Consider the following 20970-nt stretch of genomic DNA (forward strand, 5'->3'; position numbering starts at 1 on the left):
AGATCTGTGTGTTTTCTGACCAAAGTGTTTTTCTGTCTATTTTCTATTCGTGGCTAATGGGTTAGAAGACTTTCTTCACATTCTGCATGCATGAGAAACTTAGCAAAAAATAAACATCTGTCACTAAATCTCAATAATGCTAAAATGTTTTCTCGCTAAGTCCTTTCAAAATCACAAAAGAGGTCATAAAAAAAGAATATTTTTTCACAGATTTCATCATGCCCATTTGTACCTGCAGCACTGTGTCAGTGGGGCTAAAATAGAAGGTTCGTCTTTTGAGTGACGCCCAAATCTGCAGTGACAAAAAAAAACTCAGGCTGAGTCACAAAAAGAAGTCATAACAAATGTATAACAAAAAAATTTTGTTAGCAAAAATAATGTCTTGAACATTAAACATCAAAATCTGCTCCGATACTCACCCCCTCCCATTGTCAAGGTGCAGCAGAAAGGTATCATTGCCAAACTTCTCAAAGGTTTCATAGTGATGTCTGTCCATGTTACCTATGAAAATATATGTTTATAACTCGACTTTTCAATACTTAAATTTCTGTATGTAAACATGAGATTACGAACATGAGGTTATGAATAATGATTTTCAGTGCTTACTGAGTTTGTATGTGAAAACATGTTATTTGGGAACATTTTAAAGGAAGCTAAATTTTAAAGTATTGAAAGAAAAGAATCAAACAAAATGTATCTTCAAACAAAAACTTTATTTCACATTTTATATGAATTTGTGAGCATCAATCCTGCAATTTCTCACAGACGTCTGATGTGATGTCACATCATCCATGTCCAAACCGTCAGAGTGCACAAACTAATCTCACTCTTCTCAAGCTACACAGAACAGGACTTATCTGAGTATACAGAGGAACCTTTGTGATAATGTTAATGTCACTGAGTCCTGAGTTTCCGATCTCCTCCTCTTGGTTTACATAAAGAGGACAGTAATAGGCCGGTAAGGCTGTCTGTTGAGAGACGCTTTCAACCTGGAGATTTCCTGAATCCATTAAATAGGAACAGGAAGACAACGGCTCTGCTGCGCTGTCTCTGCTCCTGACTCCAGCTTTGACACAAAGAAGAGGCATTAAAACCGGCTGAGGAAATACAGCCTCCTGCAGGACTCCTTGCTCTGTATCCCATGATGCACCTCTGAGCTCCAGTCCACACAAATACACAGCATCAGGAGGAAGCACAGCTGGGTTTGTGTCTTTACTCAGAACCTGGAAGGGAAAGCACTTTAAACGTTATCACCGGAAATCATCCAAAGATGTTTAAGAGTGTGGCGTTAGATTTAATTGTTATATGATTTTGTCTATAATACCTGAAACTGCAGTATTATATCACTTGAATATTTGTAGTATTTATGAGCACCTTCTCTTATCAGTGCCACCAGAAAGCCTCTTGGATTCTTAAAGGCGGATAGTCGATAGGCACCGGGTGGATCTGAAGAACTGTCGCTCCAACAATAAGCACTGAGCAGCTTTGCCCTCTTCTCTAACCAAGACAAGTCACAGGAATTCAGGGGCGAGCTGAAGGACGAGGCGTACTGAACAGGACGTTGAAGTTGTAAAAGGAGCGAAGACACTAAATCAATTAGATCATTCCATTCTGCCTCAAGGAAGTTGCGAAGGGGACTGCGAGAAAGCGTTCCCACATTTCTAATTGTGCTGTCTTCCCTTAAAGAGAGATACTTCTTCAGGGCCTGCAGTCTCTCTGCTGCGTGATTGTAGTCTGGTGGTTTGACAAGCTGATTCTGCTCGGTGCTGAAACTCCTCATTGCTCCTAGAGGACTTTGTGATGCCTGCAGAAGTAGGTTCAGGTGGTGGCTGTTGATCCTGGTTATCTCAGGGGCCACATCCACACTCAAACCCAGCAATACAGGGTCAGAGACTGCTGGATCTTGAAAATGTTTCTCCAAGACCTGTAATGATCTGGATAAATCTAAAAAATAAAATAAAATGTACAAAGCATCAGAGCCAAACAGATGTACAGCAAACAGAATGTGAGATAGACTTTCAATTTTCAGCAGTGCTTAAAATAACAACACATAGTTTTTGAAATTGAAGCTAAAGCTTTAACATTGATTGCAGTGATTGTTGGGTTAGAAACTTGACCTGTTTCAGATTTGGCACCACTCTGCAGCCCTCTGCTGGCCAAAAACCTGCACTGCACAGTTTTGTGGAGCGGGTGGGCATCCTAGGGGGCGCTCTTTACCTGTTTTACGGCTGTTAGCCGTAATGCTAGCGGTTAGAATTTTCAGTTTGTCGATCATCAATAAAAAGCACAAGAAGAAGAAACAGAAGTTTGCTTTTTCTGTTAGCATTATGGTGGAGCCTGGAAGTAAAAGTAAGAGAGTAATGTCTTTGGAGGCGAAGCAAAGAGCTAAAATCAAAGTGAATATTGAGGTGGCCTACACTAGTTTAGAGAGCTAAAGGAGGCAACAAAATCACAAACTGATGGTGACCTGGCTTTGCTGCCACTGGACTACTGTAATAATATTTTGTGCAACAGTGTGGATCTTTTTTACTTCGTGGTGTATTAGTTGGCTCACGTTAGCTTGTTGTTAGCGCTAGCTACAGCAGGGTTGTTATTCCACTTTCATCCAATAACACTATAAAGTAACACTTAATAAGCCTCCCACTTCTCCCCCTATTGGGTGAAAGCAGCATCAGCATCTGTCATAAACATAAACAACACTGCAGTTGCTTGCATTGGTTTTGTAGATAACAATGTCTTGAGACAAGGTGTTGTGTTTTGCACATTTTTATGAATGCATGTCTACTGGCAGTTCAGAAACAAAATAAGGACTTTGCTTGCTACTTTTTCTGATAGTTTGAAACTGAAATCAACGAGTGTAAGCCACTCTGGTAAGTTCACTCTGGTTTTAGTTCTTTGTCTAGTCCATGAATAATTTCCTTCGCCTCCAAAAACATTGCTCTCTTCCTTTTACTTCCAAGTTCAGCCATGACGGCAACAAAGAAGAAAACTTCCTCTTCTTCTTGTGCTTGTATTGGAGGTAGACAAACTGAAAAAGCTAACTGCAAGCCTTTACATGAGCTACCTGCAAAGCCACAAAGCAGGTATAGACCTACCAATAGTCCTTTCCTCAACCCCCAAAGTTGTTTAGAGCAGTTTCCAAAGTTTCTGGCTGAAGAATCAGTGAAACCAGTTTGAAAGAAACGGCTTAAAGTATTAAAAACCCTTTAGTGTTATTTTAAGCAGCTATTTTGCGTTAAACTTTACAATACATTTTCAGAAAAGGTGTCTGGTTACCTAAACGGCCACAACTGCTGATAAGATCTGATATCATGTGTGGCCCACTTCCTGAAAGAGATGACTCTGTAGTAAATAAAGTCTTGGCGATTTTCTCCACCACCTCTGAATCTGCAGAGTCCGTAACGTAGCTACCATGCAGAAGATTTACTAGGAAAAGGAACAAAAATTATTCTCAAAGTGTGCAGTGGCTAAATCACGGTTTTATTGTTTTATGCTCTTACCTGCTATAAATTGCAAAACATTAGTTTTGTCATGGCAGAGACTGGCAATACAAATGTATGCATCTATTAAACCTAGAAGATCCTCCTGACTCCTTTAAGAGAGTGGAAAATGCCAAATTAAGAAGAAAAGAAAAGTGTTTGGGGTTGACTCATCCCTTTCCTCACCAGTGATAGATTCTTCCAAAACCTAAAGATCTATAATTCTGTCTCTGCATCAGAACAGAGTGGAAGATGGCACAGCGAACAAGCATCTCCATGTTGTCATCTGAGACACGTGGCGATGACTGAGGTTGACTGACCCAATCCACGTGCTGCAAAGAACAGCTCAGCTCTTCTCTCAGATCCCAGGGAGAGTCACATACCAGCAGCTGGGCACACATTCGCACAGCAGCTGTAAATAATGTAATAATTAGCATTAAAATCACAATTTGATAAGGTTTTCTGTAGTTTTTATTGTGAAAAAAATCACAATGATTACAACACTAAATTAAAGCAGAACTTCAGATTTATAGTCAAAGAGCACCATCCAGAGGTGGATAAATGTATTGCACCTTAAGCCCATTTCTATACTTCCGTGATTAAAGTGGGAAGCAACGCCTCTCGCACGTCAGCACTCTAGCCGTCCAACAGAGCTAACAAACATTGTTGTAGTTATTATTCCCACGTTGTGCTGTTTCTTTATGTATATTTTTCAAAGCCTTCATTTTTCATAAAAATGTTGCTAACTCTGCATCTGCCTAGGACTTCTGCAAATGTTCACACAAGGTCTGTGTTTGACATCTGTGCCTAAGCGGATGTCTAATGCTATCGGCTAATGCTGAATTATGATCAATTCAAACTCTGGATGCTGCTGTAACTGACTTGCTTTGCCAAATAGTACATTTAGCTAATTATCAGTCCATGATAAAAAAATAAGAGAGGATGATGGTGAAGCATTTTAGAACTCATGAGCTACCTGGCAAAAAGTGTGAAGCATTTTCTTGGGTTACAAACCACAACTTGAAGTCTGGATGGATCTCAGGGTTCTCCTCTGAGTACGATTAAGGAAGTAATTAAATCACAAGAAAAAGCAGCAAAATATGTCATTACTCAGATTTAAAATATCAAATTTTTCTACATTTACGTGAATTTGTTTGTTGTTGTATGACTTCCTGTACCTGTGAAGGAGATCAGCTGACTGAGGTGAGCCACCACATTATCAGTCCAATGATCCAACAAATGACAGTTGTTAAAGACCAACCAGTGGCCTTCACTGATGGCTTCATCCATCGTTGACAGAATGATCTCTGTGTCACACTGTTCTCCAAAACAAATGACTTTCACGTAAACCTAAATGGTTTAATAAAGAACAAAATACATCAAACTCAGATTTTAATCTGTCGTTCTTAAGAGTGAGATTTATGTGATCACCTCGTGTTCGTTTCCTACACAGCACGCCATTTGGTTTATTATATGGAGAGGCTGAATGCCTATCCACGTGTCTTCGTCTGGATTAGGGAATGCAAGAATGATGGGTCCCTTGTTTTTGGTTAGATATCTCGAGAGGGCTTTGAGGTTCCCACTGTGAGGTGATTCTGCGGTCTTTTCAGGCAGGCAGAGCGAGCAGACAGCAATAGCATCTGCTACTTTCTCTAAGGAGCTTGGAAGGATTGTTTTCCAGAGCAGAGCCCGCTGCAGCAAAAAGAGGTGGGAGTGAGAGCAACAGGGAACAGGTCCGGTCACCGTGGAGGAGGTGAACTGGATGTATTCCTGCCACTGGATGGGAGAGGTGTGCAGCGATGCAATCAGGCCTCGGAAAGATGGAATGTTTTCCAAGGTGAAAAGCTCAGAGTGGATGTCAGGGGGAATCCAGCTGGGAAGGTTAGAGGAAAAGGTTTGAGTTTGAACTTCAGCTACAGGCTGTTCCACGTCTCCGAGGCCCCTGAGGAAGGCTAACTTCTCCGCCTCGGAGCAAAGCTGATTGTGCTGGAGCACAGCCAGTGACACCAACAGCTTCAGAACTGCAAAGTGCTTCTTGAAGAGACAAGGTCTGTATTGCACCAACAGCTGGAGCACCATTGAGTTCATCAGCTCTGGTAACATGCTTTCTGCTGCTTTCCCAGGTTTATACGGTACTAATGGTCGGTACTTTACACTGAAGGCATCTTGCATCACATTTATGAACTCATGTAGGGAAAAGATATATCCAGGAGAAAGACGAGCCACTGCCTGCAGCGCCTGGTAGAGGGCAGCAGCCAGCTTCATTAACTGCCTCGGAGCAGCCAGCAGGGACTCGTGGTGCTTCAGCTCCTCGCTCAGGAGCTTTATCTCAGCCTGCACCTCCTTCATCTCTTCTTGACAAACAGCCACACAGGAAAGAAAATTTGAATCTTTCTGCAGCGAGGTGTCAGACTGCAGGGTGCAGTCTATCAGAGCATCCTAAGATGAACAGATAATTAATGTCCAGCAGCTATAAACACAAAATAATGTTATAGTTTACAGCCAAATTTTGTCCTGATCTACTTTAATGTCAGGGGTCAGCTTAAATTTTCATAATCAGCTGAATTTATAATCAGATTTCTGTAAAATTTAACATGAGACGTATTTAAAGGTGAAGTTCACACAAAGACTGAAATCGAGAAAATCAAGAATTAAAGTTTAGTCAGTAATATCTGAACTCTTACAATAATTAAACAAAAATAACCAAACCCTCTGAAACTGAGTGCTGCTAAAGGCCAGCTTTGTCACCTCTTTTGAGACCAGTTTCTTTTGCAGAAACTGATTGTAATTCTGGTATCGCCTGTGTTGAATCAGCAGCTCTCTATGCTCTGACTGCAGCAGCTGTGTCAGCATCAGCTCCTGGATCTCTTCTGAGCTCAGAGAGAGGTCAACCACAAACAGCTGAGCCAAGATGGACGGGTGGATCCCTGGGGAACAGGAAGAATTAACAAAACCTTTAAATACTCAGTTAGAGGTCAACTCAACAGGAGAATTCAGTTGGATTATTTTTTTATTCTATGTTAAGGTCTATAGATGACAATAAAAAAAATGCAGAATTGACTGTACCGGAATCAGGCGGGTATAATAATGACTCTCACCACTGCTGAGCAGTCTAACAGGCAGATTAGTGCTGAGGAAGAGGCAGAACTCTGGATTCACCGTCTGAGGAGAATCTGAGGAGATCTGCTGTAATCCAGGAAGCCTACAATCAACAGGGCGTGTTAATCTGGCCATGAACTCAGGACTAGGTGTTGCACGTTCCAAGTGAGTAATTAGTACTCTCCATCCTGAAAAACAAAACAAGATTTAATTAGGTATAAGGGTGAAAAATTGCCTTTAGTATTTAAATAATATTTTTCTGAATCACCTTCCTCAGACGCGTGATCCAGCTTGTCCAGCAGCTTTGAATCATCTGCACAAACCACCAGCCTGCACCTTAACTCCTCCTCGAGCGTTACCTTCACTCCTGTACAGCAGGAATGCAGCAGTTAGTGTTGTAGATAAATAAAGATTATGCAAAAGCACAGTATGCATTTTTCCCCCGTTGTACTACTGAGGATATATACAACCAGACAAATTACAATAAAGTGCGCACATCATCGTCGTCGTCGTCTTCCTCCGCTTATCCGGGTCCGGGTCGCAGGGACAGCATCCCAACTAGGGAGCTCCAGACCGTCCTCTTCCCGGCCATCTCCACCAGCTCCTCCGGCAGGACCCCAAGGCGTTCCCGGATCAGATAGGAGATGTAACCTCTCCAACGTGTCCTGGGTCGACCCGGGGGCTTCCTGCCGGCAGGACATGCCCGAAACACCTCCCCAGGGAGGCGTCCAAGAGGCATCCTGACCGGATGCCAAAACCACCTCAACTGGCTCCTTTCGATCCGGAGGAGCAGCGGTTCTACTCCGAGCCCCTCCCGAATGTCCGAGCTCCTCACCCTATCTCTAAGGCTGAGCCCGGCCACCCTACGGAGGAAACTCATTTCGGCCGCTTGTATCCGTGATCTCGTTCTTTCGGTCATTACCCAAAGCTCATGACCATAGGTGAGGATTGGGACGTAGATCGACCGGAAAATCGAGAGCCTGGCTTTCTGGCTCAGCTCCCTCTTCACCACGACAGATCGGCTCAGCGTCCACATCACTGCAGACGCTGAACCAATCCGCCTGTCGATCTCCCGATCCCTCCTACCCTCACTTGTGAACAAGACCCCGAGATACTTAAACTCCTCCACTTGAGGTAGGTCCTCTCTCCCGACCCGGAGTTGGCGAGCCACCCTTTTCCGGTCGAGAACCATGGTCTCAGATTTGGAGGTGCTGATCCTCATCCCAGCCACTTCACACTCGGCCGCAAACCTACCCAGCAAGAACTTAAAGTCAGAGCTGGATGAAGCTAGGAGGACCAGATCATCCGCAAAAAGCAGAGACGAGATTCTCCTGCCACCAAACTCGACACACTCCACACCACGGCTGCGTCTAGAAATTCTGTCCATAAAAGTGATGAACAGAACCGGTGACAAAGGGCAGCCCTGGCGGAGTCCAACCCTCACCGGGAACAGGTCCGACTTACTACCGGCTATGCGGACCAAACTCACGCTCCTCTGGTAAAGGGATTGAATGGCCCTTAACAGAAAGCCACTCAACCCATACTCCTGGAGCGTCCCCCACAGGGTGCCCCTGGGGACATGGTCATAAGCCTTCTCCAAATCCACAAAACACATGTGGATTGGTTGGGCAAACTCCCATGCCCCCTCCATCACCCTTGCAAGGGTATAGAGCTGGTCCACAGTTCCACGGCCAGGACGAAAACCACATTGCTCCTCCTCAATCTGAGATTCAACAATCGATCAGACCCTCCTCTCCAGTACCTTGGAGTAGACCTTTCCAGGGAGGCTGAGGAGTGTGATCCCCCTATAGTTGGAACACACCCTCAGGTCACCCTTCTTAAAAATGGGGACCACCACCCCGGTCTGCCACTCCCTAGGAACTGCCCCCGATGACCACACAATGTTGCAGAGACGTGTCAACCACGACAACCCTACAACATCCATAGCCTTGAGATACCCAGGACGAATCTCATCCGCCCCCGGTGCTCTGCCACTGTGTAGTTGTTTGACTACCTCAGCAACTTCTGTCCCCGAGATTGGACAGTCCACCCCCAGGACTCCTGGCTCTGGTTCCTCCTCGGAATGCGCGTAGGTGGGATTGAGGAATTGCGTACATATGTTCTTTAAATAAATGTGCTGGGGTCTCAAGCATAAATTGTGAGTAATTTTCTGTGGATAAAAAGCACTGGCACTCTTGTTTCGGCAAGTAGAAGTTATTCAGAGGAGTGGCGGTCAGAAAACAACAGAATTTGGAATCTTACTCTTTGAAAATAATATGCTAATTTCTCACCTCTGATTGGCTAACAGCAATATGACTCTTCCAGCATTTGCTTTGCTTTCTTGGGTAAAAAATGCAATGTTGATGTCTTATCTCCACAAATAACACAAGCCTGAATTTGTTCTGCTATGTTGTTGAATTGCTAATGCTAACAGTTACAGTTAATGTCTTTTGAGCCAAGACCTGCTCTGCTCTCTTCTGGCTACTAAATCAACACAGCCTTCTGTGGTTGCAACCATGATGGGTGACTCCATCCATCCATCCATCCATCCATCCATTTTCTTTACCCGCTTATCCTCGCAGGGTTGCGGGGGGGCTGGTGCCTCCTCTCCAGCTGTCTCCAGGCATTCAGGCGGGGTACACCCTGGACAGATTGCCAGTCCATCGCAGGGCAACATAGAGACACACAAGACAAACAACCAAGCACACACACACACACACACCTAAGGGCAATTTAGAGGGACCAATGAACCTAACAGTCGTGTTTTTGAACTGCGGGAGAAAGCCGGAGCACCCGGAGAGAACCCACGCATGCACAAGGAGAACATGCAAACTCCATGCAGAAAGACCCCAGGTCGGGATTTGAACCCAAGACCTTATTGCTGCAAGGCAACAGCGCTAACCACTGTGCAGCCCCATGATGGGTGACTCCACAAATGAAAATATTTTCCTGTGACATAGATCTCTGTGGCATTTTCTGACTCAAGTACTTCCTCACAATTTCTTACGACGGCTAATGCAGGAAACAAATGTAAGTTTGACAATTTTCTTGTTGAAAACAGACAATTATACTTCAAAGCCATTATATTTTTCCCAGCGAAGCTAAGATTTACATCTGTTTGTTTTACTTCATTGTTTGACAGTAATGTTGTGTTTGATGTATTAGGACATACCTGTGATGGACCAGTTGAGAGAGCTTATCTGTAAATGCTGCTCCGTATCTGCCAGCAGAGGCCAACGCTGCATACAAGCATTTGTGAGGCCCCACAGCATCAGCTTAACCATGAGCCTGGCAGGTAGAACGTCCTCAAGCTGCCAGTCGGTTATCCCTAATGTCTGATCAACAGGCAGCTGCAGCCTCTCAGTCACAGCTATGGGAAAGCCCAGAGAAGGGACAGCTGATTCAGAGTCTACAGGTGTAAACAGGGAGGTTCTGAGATCCTTTGGGTTCATGTCGATGCTTCCCGTCCAGCACAGTTCTTTCCACTTGCTCACTAGTTCTGTGCGTAAATGAGGTTCAAATGGGCCAAAGTAGGAGACAACTGCTGCAAGAAGAAGGGCGTCACCGGGTGTGTTTTGAAAACGTGTCTCTGCCACCTTAGGGGAAAAAATCAGAAGCTTTTAACACAAAAACAACTAAATCTGTGGGCCAGTTTAAATTAACAGTACTTTGTTTGCATCACCTGAAAAGCACCCCTCCAATTTTTGACATGCATCTCTAGCTTTGCAGCGCATAAAGTAGCTTCTTCTTCTTCTGCTTCGGTTTCATACAGCTGAAGCATGAGGTCCTCCAGCTCAGATTCCATGGACTGAAGCTGGAACTCAGCATGTTCTAAAAGCTGGCGGACCTCCTTTTTGTGCTTCTCGGCCGAAAGCAGTTGATTTTGAGCTTCTCTAGCCTGCACCTCCAGCTGCTGCTTGACCACCAGGTGGTGCTGCATGGAGCAGAACTCACACACAGCCTGGACCCATCTGCACAGGGACTCGCAGGCTTTACTGACCTCCTGCACCGATTCTGGCACAAACAGAGGGCTGTGAGCTATCTGTCCAAGCTGCTGCAGTTGTGCCTTTGTCAGGCTTTGGTAGTCATAAAACTCCATCTCCTGGACAAAGAAATGCATAGAGGAGAGGATTGATTCAAAAGAAGCCTGTTGTCCACTAATTTATCCTCACACTACAATATTTGCGATATTAAAGGTTTAATGCTAGAAGACCTGAAAAAAGTCAGGTTGCATGATAAGCTGCTTGGCACTTTCCCAGCCTGGTGGACGATTAAACAACAAACAGACAGCATCCATGATCTTCACCACTCCATCAGGTGGATCTCTATAGTGGCGCACCTCCTCAAAGTCAGAAGGTTTCAAACACTGAAGGATCTTCAGACCTGACAGGAGGACTGGTTTAATCTGGGGAAGTTAAAAAGGACATGTCAACATAAACATCTGCAAAGCTCTTTACATAGAATCACAGATGTTTCATCAGTAGGTGATAAACAGATTTGATTATCAAAGGCATCGCGTGCCGACAAGCAGGGATGGAAGTTGTTTTGAGCCGAACAACCTTTAACTAAGATGGGATTGCAACGGGGGTGAGGCAGTAAAAAGCTCACTTCCTGCTGGGCCCTCTCCCTCCTTCCCGACCGCTTATCCAGAGACGGCCACACACTTCCACATTGCACAGACCCCCCACCCCAATAAACAATGTTGTTTGTGTCCGCACCACAATAATCTAAATGGCTGCACACTTCCTTGTCAGCAATGGACAACAGGTCGTTTTGCTTGGGGTCCCATGAAAACCTTGCGGCTTCACTGTTGATTACATCGATCTGGCGTTCTCCATCTTTACTAAATGGTGTATTACCTCTGGGATTTTTTAAGGTGGCATTAAAACAAAACATTACCAGTTTCTGAACTTGGTGGATTTTTTCTTCCAGCTGATTTAGTTTGTTCTTCTTTGCTTCACATGTTTTTGATGCTAGTTGAAGCAGATTCTTCTTATCGTCTACAGCTTTAAGGTGCATTTTATGGAGCTGCAGAACAGAGACAAAAGGAGTGAAAACAGCTTACCTGAACATTTAAATTCAAATCTTCTGTATGTATTTGCATAAAAACCTGCTGTTTATTTTCAGTCTCCTTCTGCAACCTCAGTATTTGCTCTTTCCATTTCCCAACTTCATTGTTGAGGACATCCATGCGAGCCAACGCAGAAGAAACTCTGAAAAAAGAGAAAACTCATCAAGGTTTTTTTTTCTTTATTGGATATGATTTTTTTATTTTAATGGGACCATTCACATTAAGGAATGTGCTGTAAAGGCATTGGATTTATCAAGATGCTAGTTTCCATCTGTAGTCCTATAAAACAAACACACAAATATAAATAATGTAACTGACTGACTCTCCTGCTCTCAGACATGAAGGTGTTGGCGTGATTTTATCTTTCAAAGCTTAGCACATTGTAAATATCATAACATTGATCAAAAGAAAACAAAAGTTGAAAGTTGAACCTGTCAGAGGGGTTTTACTTCTGACTTATAGAATTGACTAACGTGACAAAAATTTGGCTTTTCAGTTGACATGGATTAGCTCTGACATGAACAGAATTTCAGGTTTATTTTAGAATAAAATATAAATAAATAGTATTGAGGGGAAAGAACATTTACATCTGTACTATTTACTGCATCTGCATGTGTTGCAGCAGTCATGTCAATACTGTTTAAAACTAGCTAGGAGAAATGTGTGGTTGCTGCTTTAATCCACATAATCACAAAAATAAAGGTATGACAGCCCAGTAAATGCCAAATAACACACACAGTAAAATACCCAGTTTAATTTTAACTCTAGGAGAGTTGTATTTAACTCTGTTTTTGGTAGCATTTGCTCCCACTCAAATTGAGTAAAATGTACTATTTAGCCAGTGTTAATTTCAATCAAACTAGTGTGAAAATTAACACTTAAATTTATTAAAGACATACTAAGCAACTTTTTCATATTTTAAATTATTTTCTTGAGCCAGTATGTGCTTAAATGACCCTTTACAGGGTTAAAGAAATGTCTCTCAGCCCCCTCCGCCCCTTGTGTGCAGGATATCCCGTTTGCAACTTCAGCCTCAGAAAAGACAAAGAAAACATTTATCTGACGAAGCTATAAAAAAAGAATGTTCAATCACAAAAGGAGTCAAACAAGAGCCAACATTGGTAGTTTTCTGACTTGTGAGAGCTCCAAGTCGTTTCCTGCATGATTTAGATCGTGAACACAACTGAATTGTTTGATTTAGTGATGAGCTGCTTCTGTAGAATCTAATGAAGGCTGAGGAGACCTCTTAACAGTTAGATTAACGTGTTAAAAATAGAAAAGCACCAAAAGGAGGACAACTTCTATTTGTCTTCTTGACAATGAACTAAAACAGACACTGGGGGGAGCTAAAAGCAAACCTAAACTGCAAGATCTCCCTTTAAAATAGTTGGATAAGTGAAAAGACCTCCTATGTTGAGTGTAAATTAACACTGCATGTCTGCAGTATTTAACGCGGACTTGACTGAGCTGGTTTACTCTTCAAATTGTTGTAAATATCTGAGTTAAAACTGCAATATTAACACTCCGTGTTTTACAGTGCATACATATTAAAGCATCAATCATGATAAACAGTTACCTGTTGTTTTTGTTAACCCATTGCTTCGGAAGTTGGTTGCAAAAGTAGCTAAAGAAGGCAATAAACTCTGTGTAGGTACGAGGGCTGAAAGGCTGCGTTTCTAAAAATATAGAAGCATACTGATGTGCAGACTGATAGATTGCTGCCATGGCCACTGACAAGCTGTCCTCAGAGCATCCTCTGAACACTTTGTAAAAATAAAATATAAAAGATCATTATTTTGTGACATTTTTAGAAATGTGCTTCAAATTAATGTTGAAAAGAAAACGTGAATAAGTAACTTCAGTCTTGTGACTCACTTTCACTGGAACAGAGTTTGAGATTTTGAACAGCTATTTCCACCCAAGACTGGTTGGACCATGGCTGGTACACCTCCACACAGCAGCTGAGTTTAACGGCCTTGGCCATTTGTGTCTGGATTATTAAAAAACAACAAGAAAACAAACAAAAACAGAACAAATCAAGCCTTGGCTCCCTTTATGTTGTCTTCTTAAAGAAATGTTTGCATGTACAGTAAACTGATCTCACAGTTGACAAGTCGATTTACAATTAGCCTGTGATACTGTAAAAAAGTTATCAGCTGGTTGCTTCTTTGAAAAAATAAAAATATATTTCTGTTACGATAAATGAGCAGCACTCGTATAGCACTTTTCAGTGTCAGAGGACTTCAAAGTGCTTGGCACTATAGTGTATCACTCAGCCATACACTGGTGCCACTGGTTCTTCTGATCACCACCAGCAGGCAAGGCTGGTTAAGTGTCTTGCCCAAGGACACAACAGCAGAATTCTCTGTCCGGAGCTGGGTTAGAGCCTGCAGCCTTCCGATTACTGGACAACCCGCTCTACCTCCTGAGATATTGCAGTAATGTGTTAGAAGGGGCCATCTAATGGAATATCCACCTTTTGAAGCTTTTTACCATGTGTGATATTGTTATTTCCTCATGAAAAGTACACAAACCCGTTTTTGGCTGCATTTGTGCATTCTCCTGTCTTAGTGTGTTCATCCACATTTACCCTGGGGCAAAGGACAGAGGAAGAGTGCTACAGGAAAAGCACAACATAAGTGATGTGAGCCCACCTTTAAATCACTTACATTGAAGCTTTGGGTGTTTTCGTCACTGGACATGTTGAAAGGCATCAACAAGAACACGTGGACATTTTTGTGGATTTGACTCAAAACCCTTTGGGGGTAAAAAACAAAAAACGACTTACATAGAGTTTATGGTTACACACACCCTACTACAATATCATATTTGTAAACATAAGACCTTATTGTGAACTGTTTTATACTACTATCAACATCCTATTTACAGGTACTGGACAGTTTAAAATGTGACACTCAATATATCTGCCAACAGTGCCAGCTGGACTCTAAATTCAGCAGATGAATCTCTTAGACTAAGTGATAACAGTCAGATTTTCCACTTACTTCTCAGATATCCATCTGCCCATATGGTATCTTTCTACACATTCCATTGCTGTCACTCTGGAAACAAGGCTGCTCAGCTCATCCTCTGTGCAATGCCCTGGGAAGACTTTCTGAGCCATTGCTATCAGTATTTCTTCTCTGACAGGTGAACTGATATCTTCATGGACCAGTATGATGACATTGACTCCATTCTTATCAGTTTGATTGCCGGCCTCTTTCAAGGTTTCATGCACCTTGTTTTCATTGTTAGAACGTACTTCCATTAGCTGACAGCCTGTGAGGTAGGCAGCTAAACGCACTGTGGTTTTACGGCCTGTTCCTCTGCCTGAGCCGATCAGTACACCGTGCCCCCCAGGTATGAGCAAAGTCCTGAAGATGTGTAACAGCTGACTCACACCCTGCCTGTGCACACTGTATCTGGTCACTGTGTTGTGAATATTATCAACATGATTTGCTTCCTCTTTGCTGTCTATTAGTCTAAGTAGCTCCGGCCATATTACATCAAGGTCTTGCTTTACATACAAACGTTTATCTTTAAAATTGTGTTCCGGATTCAGAAACATTAGGGTCTCTGAGAAGTCCGGTCCATACACAAGGCTCGTCTCTATGGCCTTGTAATGCTTTAAATGCAGAGGTGTAACAGGTTGTGGTTTAAAGTTGGTCTCTCTTGAAGAAATGTTTGTAGATTTGGTCGGTGTGTGGTCACTTTTAAACTTTTGGCTAGCTTCCTTTGCCTCTGATGTGTCAGGCTGGCTGTTATCAAGCAAGTTAAATCCAAAGTGAGCGTCTGCTGTCTCAACTAAAACTGACAGGAACGTTTTCCTTTCATCCTCGGAACAAAGCCTATCGCTGAACGTACGCATGCACTCATGTATCCAGAGGTGTACTATTTTAAGATCTGAAGCAGGAAGACCTGGCAGGACTGGAAGGGAGGGTGATGGTATACTTTTGTTTTTCTCGGTGAACGCAGTGTTTGACATGTCATCTTGCCACAGGTACATTCCAGAGAACACTTTTTGGATGTCATGATGAGAAAATGTGAGTTGAGGTCTCTCTGAAGTGGGATGGAACTGGGCGCATACAGACTCATACACGTTTTTAGTAGCAGTGATTATACGGTTAGACATTTTTTCACCACTGTGGCTTGGGGACATTTCTTTGAGCCAAATCTTCATCCATGGAGAATGAATGGACAGAAGAACATCTTTTGATAGACTAGGGAGGACAAAGATGGAAAATAAACGTGAGAGCCGTGAGGATACAGCATTTCTGACAGGATCACTCAGGGTGAAGACACAGCTTGTAGCCATGTAGCTGACAGTTTTAGAACTGAGGGCTTTAAAAAAGTAGGTGTCGAACATCCCAATCTGTTCCTGTGATATGCTCTGACGTAGAGTCTCCAATGCAGCTGACACTTTCCCAAAGACATCTTTGAAACGAAAAAAACAAAACACTCATACTAAATTTTAAAGACTTTTCACTTTCAAACGGATTTCAATGTATAAAAATATCATTTGCTATTTTTTTATGAACTTACCACGAGGGGCTTCATGCAAATCATCCACGAATAAAAGCAGGCCTGGCTCTTTTTTTACAGAACCCACATTGTTGTTCCAGTTCTTATGGCAGCAGTTCTTCAATATAATTCTAAACTCTCTGGAGCTCAGGAGTGGACTTGCTGGAAGGTTAATGTGTGGCCTTTCAAAACTTAAAGTGTTGCACAAAGTTGTTTTTCCAGAACTTGGCTCTCCAGCGAGCAGCACTGGCTGCTTTGCCTCCAACATGATGTTCAGAAGGTGCTTATACAACCCGAACTGTGTAAAGATATTTGAGACTCTTTTATCTTGAGAGTTTGAGAATCAATTAAATTGATGGCAAACATACTTTAAGCATTTTAGAAAAAACTGAGTAGAATACCTTTGGAATGATGGAATTTGTCAACTGTGAATCATTGGCATGGATCTGACTCTTGAATCCTAGAAATTGCTCAAATACACTTTCTTTATCTGGAACCAGAATTTTATACCTAGAAGAAAACAGCAGCTGGCGGACTAACAAGTCAAACTGTGGCCAGTGGCTGAAAGAAAAATAAAATTAAACGAAGAATAATACTATTATTAGTATAATGTAGTACAACAGTAAACACACACATTACATAAAACATCTAAATGTTCCATAAAGGACTTTTACCGAGAATGCAGGTGTCCACCAAATCCCCAAATGTAAGCCACCAAAAAAAGGTTTCTGGTGAGCAGGTCTTGTTTATTTTGGGAATCTAGTCCAGGACAGTTACTTCCATCTGAATGCACATAAAACATGACAAAAGGTGTTACAAATGTAATTACAATATGAGGAAAATAGATACATAACAGCTCATTAGTGATGGTTTTCATACCTCTTTTACCTTTTTGTGATGCTGTTTTGGAGTTTTCTATTTGCTTTTCAAAATGCTGCACAAGGGCTTCCAGAATCCTGACAAATGACATGATTGCTTGTAGGCCATTGTTGTTGCAAGATCCGTAAGCAGAGGTTAAATTGTATCGCCCAAGCAAAATAAAAGTGCTTGAAAAAAGGTCATCTGCCAAATTCTTCCACAAATCCAAGACTTCTTGGTCCAGTTTGTGTTCAAACAAGAGAACGTCCATTTCACTTTTCCATACAGCCTTCCACAGATCAACACCTGTGAAGTAAACAAGGCTGCAGCGAGTCACCGCAAAAGGACTTGCATCTTGCAGGTGAGTGACTTCCATTAGTAGCTTGAGATGTGATTGAGATGGTAATGTTTCACCAGACGACAAATGCAGACATGGGTGCTGAGAACTGCACAGCGTGGTTAAGTTATCTAACCAGCATGGTTGCCCTACAGGCTCCCCATCCATTATCAACCATTTCATTACCAATGCCTCTTTAATTTCATTCCTATTGTTGAAGACTTCAAAACGTCCTAAATCGCTTAGTAGGGTTGAAATGGCTCCATCTTTCCATCCTTTCTTTTCACAGAAGCAGCCGAACAGCTCGTCGTGGGACATGGAATTGGGAAATAAGACCAAAGTGTCAACAAAGCACCAGGTGGATGTGTTTTTTTTAATCGTGTTTTCATTGTCAAACACATTGTCATCTTTTATATAGGCCAGCCTATTGAGAGCTCCAGCCAGAACTGTGTGACAGGCTGATTTTCCACTACCTGGGGGGCCTATGAGAATGACTGCTGGAGAGAGCTTCAGAGCCTGGTAGAGCCTAAGAGCTTTGCTGACTATTTCCATGTCAGAGTAGAGGTGTTCTTGTTTTAGCTCTTCTGTGACTGCATGCTGAAGTTGAGTCATTTCTCTTTCTTCAATATGGTGTTGAAAATGAGGAAACTGACACACAATGGGAAATGTGTCCTTGAAAATCATATGAAACTGTGAGGTTATCTCAGGCTCCGGTACCAAAACAGTAAGAACTGCTTTGACAATGGCTGCTTCCTCCTTTAGAGACTGTATAATTGACAGTCGAGAACTACATAACTTCGGAAGATTTGTAGTTTCTTCTCTATTCTTCTCAAAATGTTTTGCAGACATATTTTGTGAAGAGGAAAGATCGGTGTGTTCTGCAGTTGAAACTTTTGTCTCATTTGAACTTTCATCTTGACTCATAGCTTGTTGTAAGAACATTTCTGAAGTAGATATGATCTTTTGCAAGACATCAAAAAAACAGCTATCGCCTGTGAAAGAATCAGGCAGACAGTTGGAATCTTTGGCTAAGCGGATCAGGGACACCAAACGATGACTTAAAGATGAGGCTTCTGAGAAACCAATGGAAGTCAGTGTTACTTCAGTGGTTATCCTGTAATCTGGATGCGTTAATCCAATAGGTCTGGTAGAAAATCGCAGACTTTCTGGAATTTTGGATTCATACTCCTTTGATGGGATGAGAACACATCCATAGCTTGGGTTTGGTAAGATGTTTTTCCCTAGAAGAACAATATTGCATTGTGGACTGGAAAAGTCTGTGACCCTTTCAGCGGATTTGTGGTCTGGCACCTCATTTGGTCTGTGAGTCTCCTTTCTTTGTATCTTGAAGAATGACTGATGTATGTCTTCTAGAAACTGCCCCAATAAAGACAGAACTCCTGGAGTTAGTAACTCAACAGATTCCAGTAGAAGCCATGCTCCTGTCTGAAGGGCACCCAACAACATCTGCTGAACAACACCAGATGCCATGCTCGAAAAACACTGTTTAACAACATACTGTCGTCCCAGAGCTTTCCCCAGCTGGGCTACAGTGTTTGTTTTTGCAGTCATGGAAGGTCCACTCACCAACCCACATCTGTATCTTGTCAGGGCTAGGACAATCCCCAGTACTGCCTTCTCTGTGGAAGGAGCATGCACCATCAGTAAGTCTTCTGGTCCATAATACTCAAAACCATATTGAAATTGGTGGCCTAAAACATCCACATAGCACGGCAGATTATCGGTTTCTGGACTCTGATTTTCTGAGTTGATATGATATTTCATCAAGCATAGCCACTCAAAGGATGACTCCAGGTCACATTGCACCTCCATGAGTTGTGACAGCTGCTGTGCATGATTCATAGTGAGTTGCACTAAAGCACGCAAACACATATTTGTGTACTTGGAAACCAGAGATTTGCTCTTTGAGCCAAAGGCTGTTTTTCTTAAGAAATTGCCTAGGTTTTTCAGTTTCAAAGAGTTGTATGTTTTAATCTTACTCAGTTGTAAAGGGCTTTTTTCCTGTAATGCACCCAGAACAACCTTGCACCAAACTGCCTCTTCAACCACCAGCAGAGACTGAAGAGGAAAATCGGAAAGCAGATCTAGCACAAGTTGTGGACCAATCATTTCAGCACAGCACAGCTGTGTGTTTCTGTCTATCGTGTCACATGCTGAATCTTGAGAGGATGGTTCCAGTTGGTTTCGCAGCACTGCACATTGTTTCATGAGCCTTATCATGGTGAGCTTCAACTGCTTCTCAAAGACACATAGCCATACCAGGGCATTGGGATTTGGTTCCAAAGGAGGCTCAAAAGCAATGTGTTCCCGGAGGTTGCCAAAAATACCTCGAACTTTCATTTGCTTGTAGTTTTCAGATGACGCACCATAACTCTCCACATTGTTTTCATCACAACGTGTTTCAAATTCCACTTCAAGCCAACTAATCCCTTTGTAGCATTTGCTTAAAACTGTCTGAAGTGCAAAGGACAGTGGTTTATAAGAGAGTAGTTGTGTCAGCTCTCTATCACTCAAGAACCACAGTCTTGGAAACTGGTCACGGAAGTTATGGAGGAGATCCATCATCTGATTGGAAATGGAGTCCATCATCGACAAACCATCTGTGAGAGTCTGATAAAGGTTGTTACCATGAAATCTTTCTGCTTCACTAGACACAAAGTTCAGCACATGAAGATCTGCTGAAATTGTGCTCATTAATTCCTTAAATGCTTCATCAACTTGCTGAAAATGCTTCAGCTACAAGAGAGAGAAAGAGAGAGAGGGGGGGGTTGAATAAGACAAGTAAAAATCAAATAATATTGTAAATAGTGTATTCTACATTGCTAAAAATAGATCAAGACATAACATTGCAATGCACTGATGTAGCCCTAGACATGGTTCTGAGTCGCTCTGCTCAACTCAAAGTTGTAGTTTTGTCTCCTAAAGATGTTCAAACACGATGGAAGTAAGCACCGCTGCTGGGGGTGATGACTCTAGATACCCAGATCGCATGTCAGAGGGGACATTTTTTTAACCACTGTCCAATTAAAACAGCTGGAAAAGGAAATGGGCCATGCTAAAGACAGAGAAAGCAAAGTGATGGCAGTGTTTATGTAAATAAGCATATTTTCAGTTATCTAGGGAGCAGTGGTGTATCTGAATCCCTCAGCCAAACAGCATCCAAACATGGACGAAAAAGAGGTGGTTGGTATGCAAAAAGTAGTGACACAAATAAAAATGTGAGAGTGAAAAAAGTAATTTAGAGAAAATGTTACTTGAGCACTGTGAGTAATGATTAACATTTGAACATGGTGTCTGTCAGGTTGTTTTTATTGATAGCGCTAGCACCCATAAGCATAGCGTACCACTGTTAATTGAATTAGAGTTTCACAAAACACGTCTGATCACGTAATAAACAATACAGTCACTTTCCGCTTCCATTTCTCAAGTCCCACGTGATGTTGTGACTATCACATGACTTTCCTAGAAGCGCTCAGCGGCGTGGCGCGGCATGTCCTATGACCACTTGACTTCTCAAAATCGCAGGCACGATGCAGCACTTCCACCTCCAGTGTGTCCCAGGTTTTATTTACTTTGTTGACTGG

The 20970-nt window shown here is 42.4% G+C and overlaps 2 protein-coding genes across 4 annotated transcripts in view; both read right to left on the minus strand.

Moving 5' to 3' along the window:
* The window catches only part of LOC107375173 (extracellular serine/threonine protein kinase FAM20C), a 53792-nt gene that overhangs the window by 2590 nt on the left and 30232 nt on the right, over window positions 1–20970 (minus strand). The window contains exons 9-10 of the mRNA XM_015943563.3: window positions 420–501; window positions 233–292 (exon numbers count right to left, since the gene is read on the minus strand). Of these exons, the coding sequence (XP_015799049.3) occupies window positions 233–292; window positions 420–501 (142 nt within the window). The remainder of the gene's footprint in view (window positions 1–232; window positions 293–419; window positions 502–20970) is intronic.
* The window catches only part of LOC107375035 (dynein heavy chain domain-containing protein 1), a 37438-nt gene continuing 17002 nt past the window's right edge, over window positions 535–20970 (minus strand). Inside the window, exons 21-44 of one of the 3 annotated variants that reach the window (XM_054744767.2) lie at window positions 17050–20122; window positions 16845–16953; window positions 16572–16731; window positions 16192–16468; window positions 14655–16083; window positions 14319–14406; window positions 13525–13639; window positions 13226–13412; window positions 11689–11791; window positions 11478–11606; window positions 10792–10983; window positions 10261–10680; window positions 9751–10174; window positions 6847–6945; window positions 6578–6766; window positions 6228–6406; window positions 4911–5918; window positions 4658–4829; window positions 4456–4530; window positions 3666–3891; window positions 3501–3592; window positions 3277–3426; window positions 1325–1944; window positions 535–1223 (exon numbers count right to left, since the gene is read on the minus strand). In XM_054744767.2, the coding sequence (XP_054600742.2) occupies window positions 804–1223; window positions 1325–1944; window positions 3277–3426; window positions 3501–3592; window positions 3666–3891; window positions 4456–4530; window positions 4658–4829; window positions 4911–5918; window positions 6228–6406; window positions 6578–6766; window positions 6847–6945; window positions 9751–10174; window positions 10261–10680; window positions 10792–10983; window positions 11478–11606; window positions 11689–11791; window positions 13226–13412; window positions 13525–13639; window positions 14319–14406; window positions 14655–16083; window positions 16192–16468; window positions 16572–16731; window positions 16845–16953; window positions 17050–20122 (9936 nt within the window). In that variant the 3' untranslated portion in view covers window positions 535–803. Of the gene's footprint in view, window positions 1224–1324; window positions 1945–3276; window positions 3427–3500; window positions 3593–3665; window positions 3892–4455; window positions 4531–4657; window positions 4830–4910; window positions 5919–6227; window positions 6407–6577; window positions 6767–6846; window positions 6946–9750; window positions 10175–10260; window positions 10681–10791; window positions 10984–11477; window positions 11607–11688; window positions 11792–13225; window positions 13413–13524; window positions 13640–14318; window positions 14407–14654; window positions 16084–16191; window positions 16469–16571; window positions 16732–16844; window positions 20123–20970 lie in introns of all 3 variants that reach the window. The other 2 variants (XM_070552578.1, XM_054744765.2) reach the window with 2 other exon arrangements.

This window comes from Nothobranchius furzeri, chromosome 6, assembly GCF_043380555.1.
Source record: "Nothobranchius furzeri strain GRZ-AD chromosome 6, NfurGRZ-RIMD1, whole genome shotgun sequence".
NCBI classification, from domain to species: domain Eukaryota; kingdom Metazoa; phylum Chordata; class Actinopteri; order Cyprinodontiformes; family Nothobranchiidae; genus Nothobranchius; species Nothobranchius furzeri.